The 18,965-nt window shown below is 36.8% G+C and overlaps 1 protein-coding gene across 2 annotated transcripts in view; it reads right to left on the reverse strand.

Moving 5' to 3' along the window:
- LAMA4 (laminin subunit alpha 4) overlaps positions 1-18,965 on the reverse strand; it is a 177,647-nt gene that overhangs the window by 55,475 nt on the left and 103,207 nt on the right. For both annotated transcript variants that reach the window (XM_056125022.1, XM_056125020.1), the window contains exons 13-18: positions 13,963-14,079; positions 12,874-13,022; positions 7,469-7,610; positions 6,538-6,634; positions 1,140-1,256; positions 289-468 (exon numbers count right to left, since the gene is read on the reverse strand). In XM_056125022.1, the coding sequence (XP_055980997.1) occupies positions 289-468; positions 1,140-1,256; positions 6,538-6,634; positions 7,469-7,610; positions 12,874-13,022; positions 13,963-14,079 (802 nt within the window). The remainder of the gene's footprint in view (positions 1-288; positions 469-1,139; positions 1,257-6,537; positions 6,635-7,468; positions 7,611-12,873; positions 13,023-13,962; positions 14,080-18,965) is intronic.

Here is an 18,965-nt window from a genome sequence, read left to right on the forward strand (position 1 = left end):
ATCACATTTCAATCTTAAACCTAAATGAAGAAAATTGCTTATTTTTGTGTGTTTTTTATTTATGAGCTACTCCTGGTGATGATCAGAAATTAGTCCTGACTCTGCACTCAGGGATGACTCCTGGCTGTGCTCTGGGGACCACATGGGATGCTGGGGATCAAACCTAGGTCAGCAGCATGCAAAGTAAGTGCCTTACCTACCTTCTCCAGGCCCCAGAAAATTGCTGCTTAACAAAAGATGTGTAAGTTTATTGGTTACTTTCTCAGTGGAATGAATTACTAGTCCTACCTGCATCTCTGGCGGAGTCCACTGCTGTGTTGTAAGCAGAAGAGTCAAAGCTTTGGAGATTCTGTGACCAGTTATTGAGATTGTTAGCCATGGGTGTGGTGGCCTGATGGACTTGCTGTGTGGTCTTGTCAGCTTCTGCAATAGTCATCTTGGACTGATCTAGACGCTGCTGAGTGTCACCTGTAGACAGAGTACAAGAAAGGTTACTTGGCAAAGAAGGGTATTTATTGAAAACATTTCTACCTTCATAGGGATGAAATAAACTTCAGATTTTGAACTTGTAATGAAAACTTTAAATATATGTCAAATTTGTCTTAAATTAGGTTTATAGAAATATGGTAAGCGGAATTTAAAGTGAATTTGAAGGACACTGGTACCCTTAAAATAATATATGTCACTTAAAATGTTTTCAAATTACAAGATAAATTTAAAGAAGAATAGTTAATATTTATACAGATTAGAGCCTTGGTGATAAAATCACAAAAAATGCTATGAGATTTTTTTTAACTCATAACACATATATGTCTGAGATCCATTGTAAATAAAGGCACATTTATTAAATAAGAATTTCACAAGAAAGCAGGTTATTTAATAGTATAAGTAGAAGCATCTCACTCTCTGTCTCTGTCTCTCTCTCGTGCGCACTCACTCATGTACACATGCCAACATTGGAGGAAGCTGCTTTTAAAGTTATGTCATCCTTAGATGGTACGACTTTGAGCATTATACTTTTTTCTAGGATTTTTCTTTTTCATGTGTTACTAATCATTACTCATTGATTAGTACTGTATCACACCAGAAGTTGATCTTAAGGCCAGTGAAGAGATTTTAGCTTCTTGTGTGATTCTTACCTCTCTCTGCAGCCTGCAGTTGCTTAATGGCATCATTTAATCTGTGTTTAAGGAAGCTCTTCCTTGACAGGGCTCCACCCACACGCCTGCTGGTATCAGCTACTGCCTCTTCATTGCCTGTAGGTGGAGAAGCAGTCCAAATGTGGGCCGAAGATTCCAGATCCAAAAAAAAAAAAAAGTTCCTGGGCTAGAGATAGTATAGTAGGCTGGGTGCTTGCCTTGCATGTGGCTGGCCTGGGTTCAATGTCCTGCACCATGTATTATCGCTCCAGCAAGCCAGGAGTGATCCCAGTTTGCAGAGACAGTACGAAGACCTGAGCACTGCTGGTTTGACCTGCTCCCCTCCCCGAACTCCCCCATCCCCACAAGTCCATTTAATTAAGGAAAATTCTTATTTTATACTATGGCATTATCATGGTATTCTGAATTGTTTCTGAACTTAGAACACTGGTTTGGGAAAGTAGCATTTTTTTAGAGATATAAGATTGCAAAAAACATCACTGTGTGTGATTTAGAAAGCCATAAAATGATTACAAAAGGTGTGGATATTGTGACCAATTCCTCTGATCAAAAAAAAATATAGCACAGCTGTGACTAATAACCTCTGGCAGCATAAATAATAAGGAACAGGAAAAATAGAACTAGCTATGTTTATGTTACTTATTGCTTATATAAGAATAATTATTTCTCTTAATTATTTTAACAACATTTTAAGTGATAGACAATATACATCTGGATAGGGCCACACACATGGACAGCTTGATGAATTTTCATAAACTGAATACAAATTGTAGGCAGTCTGGTGCCAAGATAATAGAACATTATTAGCACAATTCCCTGGAGTGCCTATGAGTACCCAAAGATGACCAATGTTTTAATTCTGTTTCCAAAAGAAAATAATTTTAATTGTACTAATCATATATATATAATTTATGTGAATTTTGTCTGAATATTTGGTAGTTTAATCTTCCAGCTTTGTTTTTATTCTTCAAAACTGTGTTGAATATTTTCTCTTCACTACCATATCTATATCTTAGAATAATTCTGCATATATATGCATATATATATAATTGACTTACTGTGAGATACAAAGCTTTCATGATTGAGTTTTAGTCATACAATAATAGAACACCCATCTCTCCAGCAGTGCGTATTTTACAACACCAATGTTCCCAGTATTCCTCCTGAAACCCCCATCCCATCCCAACCCCTGCCTCTGTGGAAGGCACCGTTCTTCTTTCTCTCTACTTTTGGGCATCATGGTCTGTAATACAGATACTGAGAGGCCATCATGTTTGGTCCTTAGTTTACTTTCAGCACACATCTCCCACCCTAAGCAATTCTGCTACACATCATTGACTTAGTGGTCCTTTCTCCATGCCAACTGCCTTCTTCCCTAGCACATGAGGCAGGTTTCCAAATGATGGAGCGATTCTCCTGGCCTTTGTCTCTACTGTTCTTGGGTGTTTGTCTCATATTAAGTATGCATATATCTTTAAATGATATTTTAATGAATCTAAAGATAAATCTGAAAGAATTCTCATGTTCACAAATTCGAGCCTTATAATAAATGAATAATTTCTATACTTTATATCTAGATTCTCATTTAAATTTTTTATTCATAATTTCCTGTAATAGCAGTTCATAGTTTCATATGTAAAGATCTTTCATCAGATTTTTCTGGGTATTTTATGCTATTTTAAAGGATGTTATTTTAAAGTTATTTCTGTTGTATGTAGACAAATTGCATTTTGACATGTTGAATTGGTAATCTGGGCATTCTTGTCTCGTTTTCCAACCTCGGAGGGAGAACTTACAGTATTTCAGGAAGTTTGCTCTGTACTATTAAATTGTATAGACTGGATTGCAGCAGTCTCCTTATATTTCTAATTTGCTACACGTTTACCACCTTTTTACTCTTTTTAGTTTTAAATTTATATTTTATTGAAGTAACATTGGTTTTCAAGAGCGTGACTATTATTATGTTTAAGGGCACAATGTTACCACACCATTCCTACCTCCGAAGTGTCACTATCTTTCCACCACAAGTGCCAATATCTTTCCATTTGACCTTTCAGTCCACTCCATGGCAATTTAGGATTTTTTTTTTCTTAAATGAAGAGATTTTTAAGGGTTTTTCTGGGGGAAAGGGAGGGGCTAGGTTACAACCACTGATGCTCAGGGATTACTACTGGTAATCCCTGGGGGCTGTAGGAAGGGCATCTGACCATATGCTGTGCCAGGGATTGAGCCAGGTTGGGTATGTGCTAGAATTAACTCTGTGCTACTGCATTCTCCCACGTCTTGAGTTTGTTAAATGATCTTCCTGCATATTTTAGTTTAATAACATGAATTTCCTAGTATATTTTACAAATGTGGTTATCTATTATTGGCATTTTAAAGGCTATACAACTCTTAAAATCCTAAAATTCACCTAACTTTGTCTCTGATTACACTTAATAATATTTGATTAGAATTTTCACACCTGTCTATAAAAATTTTAAACATGAATTTCCTTTGTTTATAATGTCCTTACCAGTTTGAGTTTCTAACTTCTTTTGGTTTTTTAGAATAAGTGAGAGAGCAATCCATCATTTTTCATATTTTCTGGAAGAATTAATGTACTAGTGATGTTCTTTGGTTGTTTAAAAGAATTCACTGGTGAAACTATGTGAGCCTTGAGATTTCTGTGGAAAGGGTTAACTTACTCATTCAATTTACTGTGTATCTGTATACATCTGGAGTTCTAGCATATTTTCTATGTGCTCTTGTATTGGTTCTTGTATTTATGAACTTAATTATTCTTGAGAGTACACTGGTAGCCTATTTTCTAAACTGGGATTATTTTGGAATAAACCAAAACAAGTCATGATGTAATATGCAATTGTTTGAACTAAAAGATCAATTTTCCCAAGAAATTTTTTAGCACTTTACTTCCTAAGCATCAGAAAAGATATCCTTTCTGAGAAACAGGTTAAATCCTTCACTTTCCATTACTCTCTTCTTTCTTTGAATATGCTGGTAAATACATTCTCTCTCATTGTGTGGTTTATTTCAAATTATCTTTCTCTAATATATGTATATAGTGGCTATATAAAGTGTAGTGTCAGGGGCTGGAGAGATAGTACAGCAGGTATGGTGCTTGCCTGACACGTGGCTAACCTGGGTTCAATCCCTGGTACCACATATAGTCACCCAAGCCCACCAGAAGCACTTCTTCAGTGTAGAACCAGGAGCAAGCCCTGAACCTTTCCAGGTATGCTCCTCCTCCTTCCCCATCCACAAAAAAAATCTAAACCAAAACAGACAAACAAAAATAATAAGTGGTGTCAGGTGATTTTGTCACTAACTTTAATGTAACATAAAATACAAAATTTTCTTTATCATTTTCTCTAGGTGGTGACAAGAATTTCCCAAAATTCAAGAATTCAAGACAGGACTGAAACAGGTTGCTTTGTTGTACTGCACAGCTCTCCTTTTAAGTTCAATTTTTCAGTACTTTGACACGATATTTTCAGCTCTTTGAATCTAGTGACTACAAAACCACTAACTGATTCTTTGAGAAAGAATATTGAGCTCTGTCTGTATTTGGAACACTTGATAAAAATAGAAGAAAATATCTATTTTGGGTTGAATGCTTCTATGAAGAAACGTATCATAAAAGTGTGTTCCATTTGGAAGTTATTGTTTTACATGTACATTTTTCATTTTAAAAATAAATTCAGGAGACAGTTCCTTTAAATAGAAGTTTCTTGAACTGATTACTGATTGCCAATGAACTGATATTGATAAGTGAAGAGAAGGAAAGTTGTAAAATAGAGTTTACTGACCATTAAAAGTCATTTGGAAATGAATCAACATTAGTCTGAAATTATAATTTAATATAATGTTATTCTAATTGAAAATCTGAATTGGTACCTCAAGCACTTAACTTTTTCTAAAAAGAGGCAAATTCTGAGTTATAAAGTGCTAATGCCCTTTTATGTTCCTATTGAAAATAGTATGTAAAAAGATTTAATTAATACGATCATGGAAAAGTGACCAGTGATGCAAATATTCAAAGAGACAAAATTCAGAGTGATTTTTTGCCCAGAAAATAAGGAACCCTAAAGATTTATCACTGACAAGTAGAAAGGTGGTTTTCATAACTTTCAATAACTTAATAATGACACAAGTGAAGAAATACATTGCAACTTATCAAGGAGAGTAAAATATTTAAGTCAGTATTTTTAAACCACATGTTTTGATCTCTAACCACACAAAAAAGCAATACATAGATATGACAACACTAATTTAAAAATATTTTACAACTATTTTTATAATTCTTTACAATTAATATTCTCATATTTCCTAGAGTATGTTTAAAACCACTGTAATGTAATAAATTTGACACATAATACTTTATGGTAAGGAACATAACAACATGTTATTGTCTTTGCTTATCCAGACACTATTATAAAATAGTTGTCTAATGTAACTAAGAAGTTGTGAATATTCTAGATATGAAAAATATAATTATTTTCTATATAGAATGACTAAAATGTATATTGGGTTTTGAGATTAATTACACTGAAAAACTGCATCAGGTTTTTCCATTTAAAATTAGTGTTTGTTTTAGGTGTTAATTCAAAGTTAGATAATGATTTCCAGACTCATTAGTCAATACTCAATTATCTTTAGTTCATTATCTCAGAGATGAGTCATGCTTAATGAAATCCTTTGTCAGTTCATTTGTTTTTAAGATTCATGAAATTCAAAATTGACTAAACTTATTTTGTTTAGTTTTTTTCCTTTCTCTCTTACTCTTGGATGTCTTTACCTTAATAAATGCAAATACAAGCCTTTGGAAGTGTTTCTTTCTACTCTTTGCTCTGTGTTCAGGGGTCAATCCTGGCACTGCTCAGAGGACCATATGTGATGCCAGGGATTGAACCTGCATCTGCTTCATGCAAAATAAGAGCCCTACCTGCTATACTGTCTCTCTGGTTCCTCAGAGAAAACATATGAAGGGCTTTTTCAATCATCCATAATTGATTTAATCAAGAGAAATATAGTAGCAACTACATTTTGACCATAATTTGCTTAAAAATGAATATTTATGGAAAATTGCTATCAATTTTCTTATTTGGTTAACATGATTTCACATATATTTAATGACTATAAGTTCTGTGCAATTTTACTACTCAGAAGTTTTTTTTAAAAAATCATGTCATTTAAATATATTAAATTTTTGCTTTTTTATATCCTGAATTTAAGCAGAAACTACTGTATTATTAACTTGAAATATCATTTATTATTTAACTCAAGAAATTTGAAATCTTTGTCTGTGTGCAGAAATACAGTCTGAAGAGAAGCAGAAATAAATTAGAAGGAAGACCAAAAAAGTGGAGATAGTTACTTGAGTCAGCCCTTGTTTGCAGTTCTCTGGCTTGATGGAGGAGGTTCTCACTTTCATCTTTATGGTAAATGATTTGAGTATCAATCCCACTCACAGCCTACAAAAGAATTGATGGAGAGAATATGAATGATGACAGAAGAAATCAGCTTTCCATGATTTTAGCATTTAAATGATACAGCTTATCACTGAACACCAAGCATAACTCACAACTTGTTTTCATAGCTAAAAATCAAGGTCAAATGTGAAGAAATGTGAATGTGAGAAGATAATGTCACTGGCCTTTCTCAGATAAACACATTGCATGAACAATTCAGTGAACTTAGAATAGTATTTGACCAAGGACTGACTAATGTGTTATTTATATAGAAGTCACAAAATAAATAATTTTTGAGTTGAAAAATCATACATTTAGATGTATGCATAAAGCATCTTCTCTATCAGCAAGAGCTCAACTGAAATATGTTTTATTCAGGGCCTCTGGCTTTTAAAAGCTGTCAAGGAACTGGCATTTACTGCCTGCAGTGTAGCCCATTTTGTAGAATTTGTTCTACTGAAAACTTTGTAACAAAAATAAACCCATCTTCTCTTAGACCTCCTTCCCTTTCTGCTATCTGTGTTACATCAGAAGCTCAAGAGACAATATTAGAAAATAGAGAGGCATAAGCTGGGAGAAACAACCCTTTCATGGACTTGAAAATCAGGGAAGGCCTTAGGAGATAGACACATGGCAGAGAATGTACATAGCATGTGCTAAGGCCTTGAGTTCTGTCTGCCTTTGGGACCACGTGTCCATCCTCCATCATCACTGCATGTGGCACCGGAAGAACCCAAGCACTACCTGGTAGAGTATTGTTAGAGATGTCCCCCAGATCCCCCAAGCAGTGCTGGGGAGTGGGGGTGCTATAAAGAAATAAAATAAGAGAATACTCACATCGTAAATTCGCTCTGTGATGTTCAAAGCCAATTCTGCTGTTTCATTGGCTTCATTAACATAATTGGCAATCTTTTCATAGACATTCGAGGCATCCAAAGCCTTCTGGACCAATCCATTCATATCTGAACTGTGCAAATTCCTGTTAATAAACAAGTGAGTCATTATTTCTTCTTATGTCCTTGGTTTTAATACTTTAAGGATCACAGGGACTTCCTGTTCTAAGCCTGGCAAGATTTCCTTAGCTGCCTTTCATGGAGCCACATCTTCACACTCTTCTGCCTTGGGTACACTCAAAGCTTCACCCAATTCTAGATCCATGTCAACTGCCTGCCTGGCAATAGCCCCTGGGGAAAGGGATGATTAAAGGCAGTTCTCACTATTGTCAAGGGGAGATTTGTTTATGCAGTGGTGGTTATGGAGGAATGAACCCACAGTCTTCCCCACCTACTGCTTACCCATATTCCACATGGTTAGTCCCTTTCCAACAAAATCAATCAAACAAACAAACAAACAAACAAACAAAACTCCTTGTGGTGCTGGGGATGGAACTCAGGGCCTCACACTAGCAAAGCAAGTGTTCTACCACTTGAGTTATCTCCCTAGCCGCACATCTATCATTCTTACAACACTCATGATGTATACATTGCTATTCTCTTTATGGAAAAAACAAAGACTGAGAGAGGCTCAACAGTCTGCCTGGAGCACATGTCATCTAGGACTGTCTCACTCTGGAGTCCTCGCTCCCTCCCCTAAATGCAGAACTCCATTCTGCCCACTCCCTTGCCCCTACACCATGTCCTCTTCCTCTGCCCCTTTCTGACCTCACTAAGGTTCAGTTAACATTTACTCAACATCCTTCATGTACTGGCCATTCTCACACGGGGGTTGGAAATATGGACAGCAAATATTACTTCAGTGTGTTTCATTATAATGTTAACGAGGCAGAAAAGAATCTGATTCCCGCTGCAGCCACTATCATGTGTTTATTCCTTCTTCTCCCTAGGTCTCTGCAGCTTTTTCAAGTGCTCTGGTTTTATCCCATCCCCAGAGATGTGCAGCTGTTCACAGTCATTAAATTGTTCCAGTCTGAGTGTAGGGGTGTGTGTGTGTGTGTGTGTGTGTGTGTGTGTGTGTATGTATGCTTGTGTGTGTGTTGTTGCTGTTGTTATTGTTGAGTGAAGCCTATCCTAGAACCTCAGGGCACATGGTAGGTACAAACTCTGCCCTGAAGAGATGATTTCCTGATCTACATACTTGCTGCCTATCACCCCTATGTTCTTGGGAATGGCACAGGAAGTAAATATTCAGGTTGTTTTAAAAGAAAAGAGAAAAAGGACTAAATATTGCCAACATATATTAATATACTTAAAATTTGCTGGCTAGAGTGAGTGGTGAATACAAAGAACTTGAAAAAAAAAGGTCTTTTCTCTCATGCTTCCATAATTATTTTTGTTTGACAGAGAAGGAACGAATCATTGGGTATACCAGATAGATGTGGAAAAATTATTCACATTTTGAAAAGAGGATGTCTATACATTTGGACGTTTCCCTGAATACCATTAGTCACAGACACAAAAAAATTTCAGGTTGATTGATATTTCTAATCATGTTCTATAAAGCATGTTCCTTTAGGATCATGACAGAACAATGCTGTACGATGGCCTTTAAAGAGTTTGTTTTGGGATCCCTGTCATCACTAAAGTGTCATCACTAAAGCAGATGTCACCACTAAAATAATGAAAGGATGCTGAAGAGAGCAATAGAATGAATCTCAAAAGCAATATTTTACCAGTGCAGTGTATTATCAAAAACAAAAAAGTATTTTCTATAGGTCCCACTTTATTGACTTGATGAAAAGCAAATTTGGGGGCAAGTGGCAGGGAGGACTTCAGTGAGCTGAATGTAACACTAACCAGACCAGACCAAACTGGAAGTGGAATAGGGGCACTGGTGGAGAGTCGTGGACACAATAGGAATATTGGGGAGTAACAGCTTAATACAGAAATACACATACTTTATTTTCCGACTTCACCTGGTGGTTCTCAGGGCTTACTTCTGACTCTCTGCTCAGTGACCATTCCTGGTGGAGCTTGGGGGACTCTATGGGGTACTGGGGATTGAATCCAGGTTGGTTGCATGCAAGGCAAGTGTCCTACCCACTGCAATATCGCTCTGGCTTCAATCACATACTTAAACATTATTGTAAACGTCTTACCTCAACTATAACAAAGTGTAAAACAAATACATAAAATTTCTTTAAGGGAAATAAAAAGCATCTCATACACAAAGCTTCCCATAACATCTTTCTCTTTCATTCTCTCTCTTTCAATTCTCAGGATATTTGAGAGATTATCTGAAAACTTTAGCAATCAGTAATAAAAGATGATTCTAAATATTGTTTGGAAACTGTACTACAAAGTGGTAGTAATTAAAATAATATTGTATTGAATAAAAACAGACCCTCAGATCAATGGAACAGGCTTGAATATCCTGAGACAGACCCTCAGGGCTGGAGCGATAGCACAGCGGGTAGGGCGTTCGCCTTACAAGCGGCCAACATGGCCGACCCGAGTTCGATTCCTCCGCCCCTCTCGGAGAGCCCGGCAAGCTACCGAGAGTATTCGATATGCCAGACACAGTAACAACAAAGTCTCCAATGGAGACGTTACTGGGCCCGCTCGAGCTCGAGCAATCGTCAATAAAGTAGCAAAAATATGAAGCAGAGCATGGAAAGCCCTTCAACAATGATGTTGGGAAAACTGGTTAGTTACATGCAAAAAATCAAAGTCAGATCTCTTTCTTATGCCATGCACAGAACTTAAATCAAAATGAATTAAAGACTTTGAAATTAGACCTGAATTCATAAGTACATAGAAGAAAACACAGACAGAACTCTCCATGACATTGGAGCTAAAAGCATCTTCAAGGAAGAAACACTGTCACTGTCCTCCCATTGTTCATCGATTTGCTCAAGCGGGCCCAGTAATGTCTCCATTTTGAGACTTGTTGTTACTGTGTTTGGCATATCGAATACGTCACGGGTAGCTTGCCAGGCATTGCCGCGCGGGCAAGATACTCTTGGTAGCTGAACACCCCTGAGCAAATAAGCGAAAGCAAAGATAAAAAGTGAGACTACATTAAACTAAGATACTTCAATACCTCAAAGGAAACCATGACCAGGAGATCAAAATAACCCACAAATAGGAAAAATTATTTACCAACACTAATCTAATAAGGGGTTAATATCCAATATATATAAGGCACTGGTAGAACTTTACAAGAAAAAAACAGCCAAACTATCAAAAAAATGGGACTATTCACAATAGCCAGAATCTGGAAACAACCAAACTGGCTAAGAAAAGACAAGTGGACAAAGAAACCAGGGTACATCTACACAATGAAACATTATTCAGCATTAGGGGAAATGAAGCTATGACATTTGCTTATGCGTGAATGGATATGGAGAGTATCATGCTGAGTGAAATAAGTCAGACAGAGAGAGACAGACTTAGAATGATTGCACCCATTTGCAGTATATTAAAATAGTATATTGTATGAGAATAATACCCAAAGACAATTTCTACAAGGTCCATGGTAGGAAGCTTGCCATAAGCTGGGGGGGAGGGGGGGCGGGGAAGGTAGTTAGGTAGTTAGGACAGGAAAGGAACCAGTATGAAAATGATAGCTGGAAATCATCACTCTAGACAAGAAATGAGTGCTGAAAAGAGGTAAAATGATATGCATGATACACTTTTAGTAACAGCATTGCAAACCACAGTGCCTAAAATGAAAAAAGAGGGCCCGGAGAGAGAAAGAAGAAAAGTATATGCTATGGAGGCAGGCTGAGGAGCAGGGCGAGAGGAAACTGGGGACACTGGTAGTGGGACATGTATACTGGTGAAGAGATGAGTGTTGTATAATTAACTGTGTAACTGTATCTCACAATGAAGAAATAAAAAAAATAAAATGATGAATTTTACACAAACAAGGGAGTCTTAAATTGTATGTGTGGAGAAGGGCAACAGGCACTGGAGCAGGAAAAACCTGACCTTGCAAAGCGGCCCTGAAGTGAAACCTTGCAAGAGGGGATAACTGAGCTGAGATAACAGGGTGCCTGCATCATGGGTTCAGCCTTGAGCCTCACTTGATCTCCTAGTAATGAATGCCTAATTGCAGAAACTGTCATGTGCACCTTAAGCAAGTCATTCTAACTGCAACATATAGCCTTAAAGGGTTGGGACCCTGGACAAAGCAGAGAAGAAACAGTTGATAGGCCAATAGTGTTAAGCTCTATGTGATTGGATTTTCTGTAAGCCACGACTATCTATAAAAATGTGTGTATTTGGAAATAAAATGACCTGTGATCAACTGCTTTCAGAGATGTTTCTGGATTATTATGTGTGTGGAGGGGTGGGGTAGTGCCCCAAGCAAGGAGACCCAGGGGTTATTCCCAGCAATAGTTGGCCAACTGAGATGTACAGATCAATGTGTGGGCTTAGTGATGTGATGTTACAATGAGTCAGCAGACGTGGGGGACATGAGGGCCATCCCAGCACTGTTTTGGGGGTTGTGAGGTGTCGGGGATAATTTCTGGGCCTCCCATATGCAAGGCAAATTCTCTAGTTTTATGAGCTGTTTCCCTGGCCCTGTGACTTAAGTTTTCAACATAAAGTGATAATGGTTTTATCTCTTCCTTGACCTTTACAGATCCTTATTTCTAATTGCCATATCTGCAATCTTTCTCCATAGCTATCTCATTATTTACCTATTATCTCAGGGTCATGAATTCAATTCCAATCTTTCGGTACATTTCAATTAACATTAACTGAGTGCCCAAAGGGAGCATGGCTCTGTTCCAGTTGCTGTGAGGAAAATTGTCAATTGATTTTCTCTTAACAGGTATTAAGTCAAATAGTTCCTGCTGGGCACTGTAGAGTCTGGAAGACAGTTGTGTTGCCAATTTCCTGCCTATTTTATTTAAGACATTTGGTGTAGAGAACTAGTGCTGTCTAGGAAACAAATGGGTGGTAAAAGTAGAATTAGACCTTATAAAAGGATTGGACTCACTTGGTAGTATTTTGTGTAGTTGTTATCCCTAACCAAACTGTGTTAGGTTATCAGATTAGCAATTGTGGAACAAACTCTCCTCATCCCCAGTCACAATACAAGTCTCTAATATGACAGATTTTTAAAAAATTATCTTTAAAGCTATTTGCAATGACCAATTTTTTGCGATAATTTCCTGTAATGAACAATTGGCTCACAGACTTACCAACCAATAAAACAAACAAACCAGCAAACTTAAACCAAACCCCTCTACCCAGTAACTCTGGTATGTGGAATTAAATAAAAATAACATATCAGCCTGTGCAGATATTTGCATTATAAAAGCAGGTTCTTACCTACTCAATGCATCAGCTTCTAGTTGAAGGTTTTGTGCATGGTCAATAGCTTCTCGGACTAAATCATAGCTGAGGTTACTCAAGTTGGCTAACTTTCCTTGTAATTCATTTTTGGCTCCATCTATTTCAGCATAAATTTCGGATGCATTCTAAAGATAATTTTTAAATGAATTGGATTTAGAAGAATGTAAAGCATGTTTTTAAGGAGACACTGAAAGATAATTTCTTCCTTATTATGAGGCTGAGTAAATTTCAGGTCAGGTCTACTAATGTCTAGAATATTACAGATAGGCATTCATCTATTTCTCTTGCATCTTTGACTCCTTTTTTACTTATTGCTTTCTTAGCATTCAGATACTGCCATTTTCAACCTGAAAGCTAAACAAACTAAAATAAATCTAGTTTCAGGACTGGAGCGATAGTACAGGTATAGGGCACTTGTCTTGCACACGGGTAACATGGGTCGACCCCTGGCAGAAACATATAGTCCTCTGAGCCTGCAAGGAGTGATCCCTGAGCACAGAGCCAGGAGTATACCTTAAGCACTGCCAGATGTAGTCCCCATAGTCCCCCCAATTTAAATAAACAAAAATCCCCTAGCTATTGTGATGCTGTTCAATTTTATAGTGCTTTGGTTCACTGCATTTTTAGAAAATTTCTACTTAAAATTTTCAAAGTAGTTTTTTTAATTTTGTATGCTAAATATACAAAACTATTAAATACAAAACTTATAAGTGAAACATATATAGGTTAAATATAAATTTCAATACATATTACTTTCTGCCAAGTTACCTGTGCTGTTCTATATGTATCTATCAGCAGCCACTAGCCATGTATAGAGCTGTGCTTTGAAAAGGTAAATTTTTAAATTTTATTTACTTTCAGTAGTTTAAACTTAAGTAGTCATAAGTGGCTAAGTGCCTACTACACAATGAAAGAAACTGAAAAACACTTGGGTCCCCTGAACATATTTTTATAGTGCCAACTCACTTAATAGATTTGAGTTGCATTTGCTTATCCTTTGGTGACACTGAGCCCTGTTGTTATCTGCTGAATAGACAGATCTAAGCAAGTGACTAATGTCCTTACCTTTATTATATCATCAAGTTCAGAAAGGGTCAGTCGAGGTGTTTCTAGAGAGTCTGAAGATGTCCTCAGAGTTGCATTCACACCTTCCACCTGCTCCCTCATTCTTTCATGTTGTTTCTTCAGGAAGGAAGAGAAGGGACAGTTGAGGAGAATGAAGCACCAGGGAGAGATAAGCATCAACATCATGTCACTGCACGCAGAAAACCTGTATTCCTGTCTTAGCCACACCACCTAATTGCTGTGCGACTGGGGAGTTCTCTCTAGCTAGTGCTCAAACACTCATCTTTGTTGATTAAAATTGATCTGTTCCCATTTTTCATTGTCATTGAGGTAACATGGTTACAATAGTTTTTACTAGGTTATGCTTAAGGTATATAGCATCACTTTCTGCCTGCCTTTTCTTCCTCCCTTCTCATCCTTCCGCCACAGTGAGATTTCATTGTGCCCATCAATATCTCAGTGTCAAATTCTTATCTTTAACTTGGAAATAACAAAGGTGAGTATCTTGTGAGAAATGAAGCATGGAGCTATGATTATCACTTACACCATCACCATCTTGGAAGAGTTAACACTTCAGTGAGGATTGGGACCCTTTCCTCCATAAATGCATAGTAGGACAATAGATACAGGACTGAACAGTAGCTCAGTGGTTGCAGTATTTGAAAGATAAATTCTCAAAATTGCATTTAATATGTGCTGACTTTAGGTCAACTAGTTCATTTGTACAGGAACAGTTTTCATGTCATTTAAAACTATTTAAGTGGTCCCATTATCGTAGCTTAAAACTCTGATCTTGCACCTATCACATTGAGCAATTTTTCTGCAGGTACTTGAATGTTTCAAGAAGGAAAATTTCCCAAGTGCTAAAATATTTTTAATGAACGATTTAATTTTGAAGTTCAAGGGACAGGGATATTATGACCCTGAATAATTATGGAGATTCAAAGGAATTCAGAGTTTGAAAGCAACACAGAATAAAATTTTAAGAGGGAAAAGCAGAATACTCATTTTACAGTCTAAGTGAAACAGAGTTCAAGTTACTTTAAAAATGGTAATTTAAATTGGAATTGAAAGATGTAAGTTATGGCTTTCTGAGATGTCATAGAAAAATTATGAAAGAATAGATACAGAATGACATGCTTTAAAATTTTCCAGGTCCACTGCAATATCCATTTATTTTATTCCACGCAGTCCTTCCTTGTTCAGTGGAAGGGACAAATAAAACCCATCTTCTCTAAATAGTATAGATGACAAAGGTCAAGGAGAATAAAATAATTCCATTTGAATATCCTCTTAATGCAAGAACATTGAAAATCAATTCTCCTTCAATATTCATCAAGCTTAATACTTATACTATTTGGGATTAATTGTTTTATCACCAAAAGGAAAGGTCGTTATTCACCACTACTCAAGAGCAATCTTTCAGGTGTGTATATTAATTTATGTAAAGAAAAGAGGTAAAAAAATAGTTAATTTATTTATCTCTATCACAGAAGCTGAGACATGACCCATTCTGTGCTTATATTTGAATGGCCTTACCCCAAGATCATGGCCATAGTTCAAAGCTGTAAGCTAATAGCATTATATAATAAGCTTATTTGCAAGAGTTGGAAAATGATATACTTCAAGGTTTCCCCACTTATCATCTATAGCACTAGACAGAAATGAATAAAATTAGCTTTGAAATAAAAGGATTCCCATAGGAATATGGTCCATTTGAACAAAAGAAGGCCTTGGAAACTAATAATTATAAAAATAACATAATTAGCACTACTTGTTATGCTTCTATATTCATTTCACATATGCAGGTTACTCAATCATAAAATTCTAGAAACTGTACTGCAAAGCAGAATTTTGGACTCTATGCAAATTCCAAACTTGTATTTTTTAAAATAGCATTTTAGTTACATTTTTTAAAATATAGGATTTTATATTTACCTCATAAAGATTTTTGTCTTTCTGGAGTTGGATATAAGCAGGATGTTAAATAAGTAATACAAATATTAGTTGTGTAGCTACTGCTTGCATGCACCTACATGGTAAAACTATGTGGTTTATTTTTTTGCATTGAATAAAAATGGAAATTTTGGACTTACTCTTTTTTAAGCCATTTGTATGTCTAACAGTGAAATATGAAGTAAAAACAATTGCATTTGGTAGAGGAGACAGATCTATGAAAAGTTGATCATAACAAGGAAATAGAAAGGTACATAAGGCCTTCTATGGGATTGTCAGAGCATCTGCTCACCTGTGAGTGGTGGGATAGATTCCTGAAAGAGGTGTTGCCTGGCTTTCCCAGACAACCCAGGGAAAAAAAAGTCTAGATTCCAAGGAGATATATTATAGATAGATTTTCCCTGGTATTAGGAAGTAGAGTTCCTTTGAAATGTTTTATAAGCTGATGTGATGCTGACAAAATGAAGAATCAATTAACATTAATTTATATGGCAACGAGTTTTAGTGTTTTCAGATCCCAATAAAACCTACCAAATCATACCAATAGTACATAAAACCTTAATAATTGAAGTGTATAATGAAAGCAGAAATGATGTTACAAATATACAGTCTATATAACGTTGTTCCCAGAGAAGGAGCTTGGTGGCGTCACTTTGGTTGCTCTTGATGTGTATTAACTCCAGAACAAAGGCAAAAGTTTTGTAAGCTATTGCAAAACTAATGCCAGGGTTGGAGATAGTACAGGGAGTTAAGGCGCTTGGCTTGCTTGTAGCCAACTTGATTTCAGATCCCAAGAATTGTTAGGAGTGAGTCCTGAGCACAGAGTGATGAGTAACTCCTGAGTACAGCAGGTGAGGCTCCCAAACAAAACAAAACAATGTAAGTACCACTATGTATAAGAAAAAAGTCAATGATCACAATAACAGCAATCTGTATCATCAGAACTATGATTTAGATCAGCGTGGTGAGGATGAACTGGTAGAGAGCAAAACAGAAAGCGTGAATAGTTTATTTGCTAAAGAAATAATGGCACTTCTGAAAGAGATGAAGTGATGTACAGGATATCCTGTCAGTAAGAGTATTGCAAACCACAGTGACTAAAAAGAAGAGAGAGAAAGAAAGAAAGAGAGAGAGAGAGAGAGAGAAAAGGAAAATATCTGTCATAGAGGCAGGCTGGGGGAGTGAGGGATGGGAGCAGGAGGGAAGGAAACTAGGGACATTGGTATCAGGAAGTGTACACTGGTGAAGGGATGGGTGTTGGAACATTGTATGACTGAAACTCAATCATGAAGGGCTTTGTCACTGTGTATCTCATCGTGATTTAATTAAAACATTAAAAAAAAGAAAGAAAGAATGGCATTTAGGCTAGAGCAATTTCAGAGGAATGGCAAGGAGAAAAGGGCTAAAAATAATATAATGGTAAATAAAATTAGCAACCTAGACTCAGGTGTAGAAGAGGAGGGACAATTCAAGGATAATGCTGAGTCCTCATGACTATTTTGAAATCTGTATGAAGAAATTATGTATTATACTTCAAATTTCCTTGTGTAGTGTAATAATTCATGTATTAAACCAGGAATACTTTCCTGATCAGTATTATTATTCTAAAAATATTGGCTAATGGCTTGCACCTTTAGAAATAGATTATGAATATTGAAATTAACTTGATTTAGGGTATTTTACAGTGATGACTGAAAATCAGGGTAAAAAGTCGAGTTGACTGCCAATATAAAACAAATAATGTTTTATATTGTTTTATATTGAAATAATAAATTTCTTCATAGTTATTTCCTATTTTTAATGATGCTTTTATTCCATTATATTCTATGAATATCCAAAGATCCACATGTTTTCCTAATGAAAGATAATGCCTCTCAATGGTGGTTGTTGTGAATCTACACCTTATGGAGAGCAGATGTGACAATCATTTCTGTTCTCTAAACATCACGATGAATCACGACCATTCTGTTATTCGTCGATTGCCTCGAGCAGGCCCCAGTAATGTCTCCTTCATCCTAGCTCTGAGATTTTTAAGAAAGTGATATATTCAAGGCTCTTTAGGAGAATGAGACCCATCATTGTTACTGGTATTTGGCATATTGGGTATGCCACAGGGAGTTTGTCAGACTCTGCCGTGTGGGCAGGTTACATTCGGTAGCCTGCCAGTTTGTCCAAAGTAGAAATGAGATAATAAGATGTCATAATAAGATTTGCGGCCGCGCGGTTCCGGGAGCTGGGTTTTATAGTCTCTGAGTCTTGGCCGTTGATGGGATTACACGGCGCCAGGGGGCCAGTTGGTGGGTGTGACCCCAGCCTACTGGAATTCGGAGGATCTGGGTGGAGGATGCTCAGCCCCGATCCGAGTAGGCTTGGAGATCTCAGCCCCGGGACCTGCTTGCCTTTGTTCCTCTGCCGGTACCTTCATGTGTGTGGAGAGTGGTCTCAGCATGGTGTTGGCTGGTTCTGGAAGTCTTCGGCTGCCCGGAGCCCTGGTCAGGGCGGGGAGGAAAGCTCAACCCGCTCCCCTCCAAGCAGTCCCAGCGAGGACAGCCAGGAACGGGGGCAGGAGACTGCACTGTTCTCTTCTCTTCTAAACATGGTGTGCACAAATCCTCTGGTTCCAAAGACAACCACCTTTGCAAATTATGTTAACGTATAGACATTGTCCTTTACTTCTTTGCATTAGCATGACTTTGGCTTGAGTAAATACTCTATTTCTACTACTGTTGGCCAGCCAGCCTGTGAGATATGCCTTTTTGAGTTTACAAATATCTCTGCAGGAACATGGCTCTGGGCTGCTTTGGTGTTCTAGAACTCTTAGTATAAATTAAGAAGAGGAATAGCTAACAGTTTACTCACTTGTGAGAGTAATAATCTATATGAACACAACAATTATTAAATTTTAATTTTATTTACATGCACATAATTATATTAGTAAATAGAGGTGGAAAATACAAATATTTAAGCAATATACATATTTAAATATAACAATATTTTTAAGTATATTGTTCCTTATTTTTATTTCATATTGTCTATGACTGAAAAGC

The sequence above is a fragment of the Sorex fumeus genome, unplaced genomic scaffold (genome assembly GCF_029834395.1).
Source record: "Sorex fumeus unplaced genomic scaffold, SorFum_2.1 ptg000054l, whole genome shotgun sequence".
NCBI lineage: Eukaryota > Metazoa > Chordata > Mammalia > Eulipotyphla > Soricidae > Sorex > Sorex fumeus.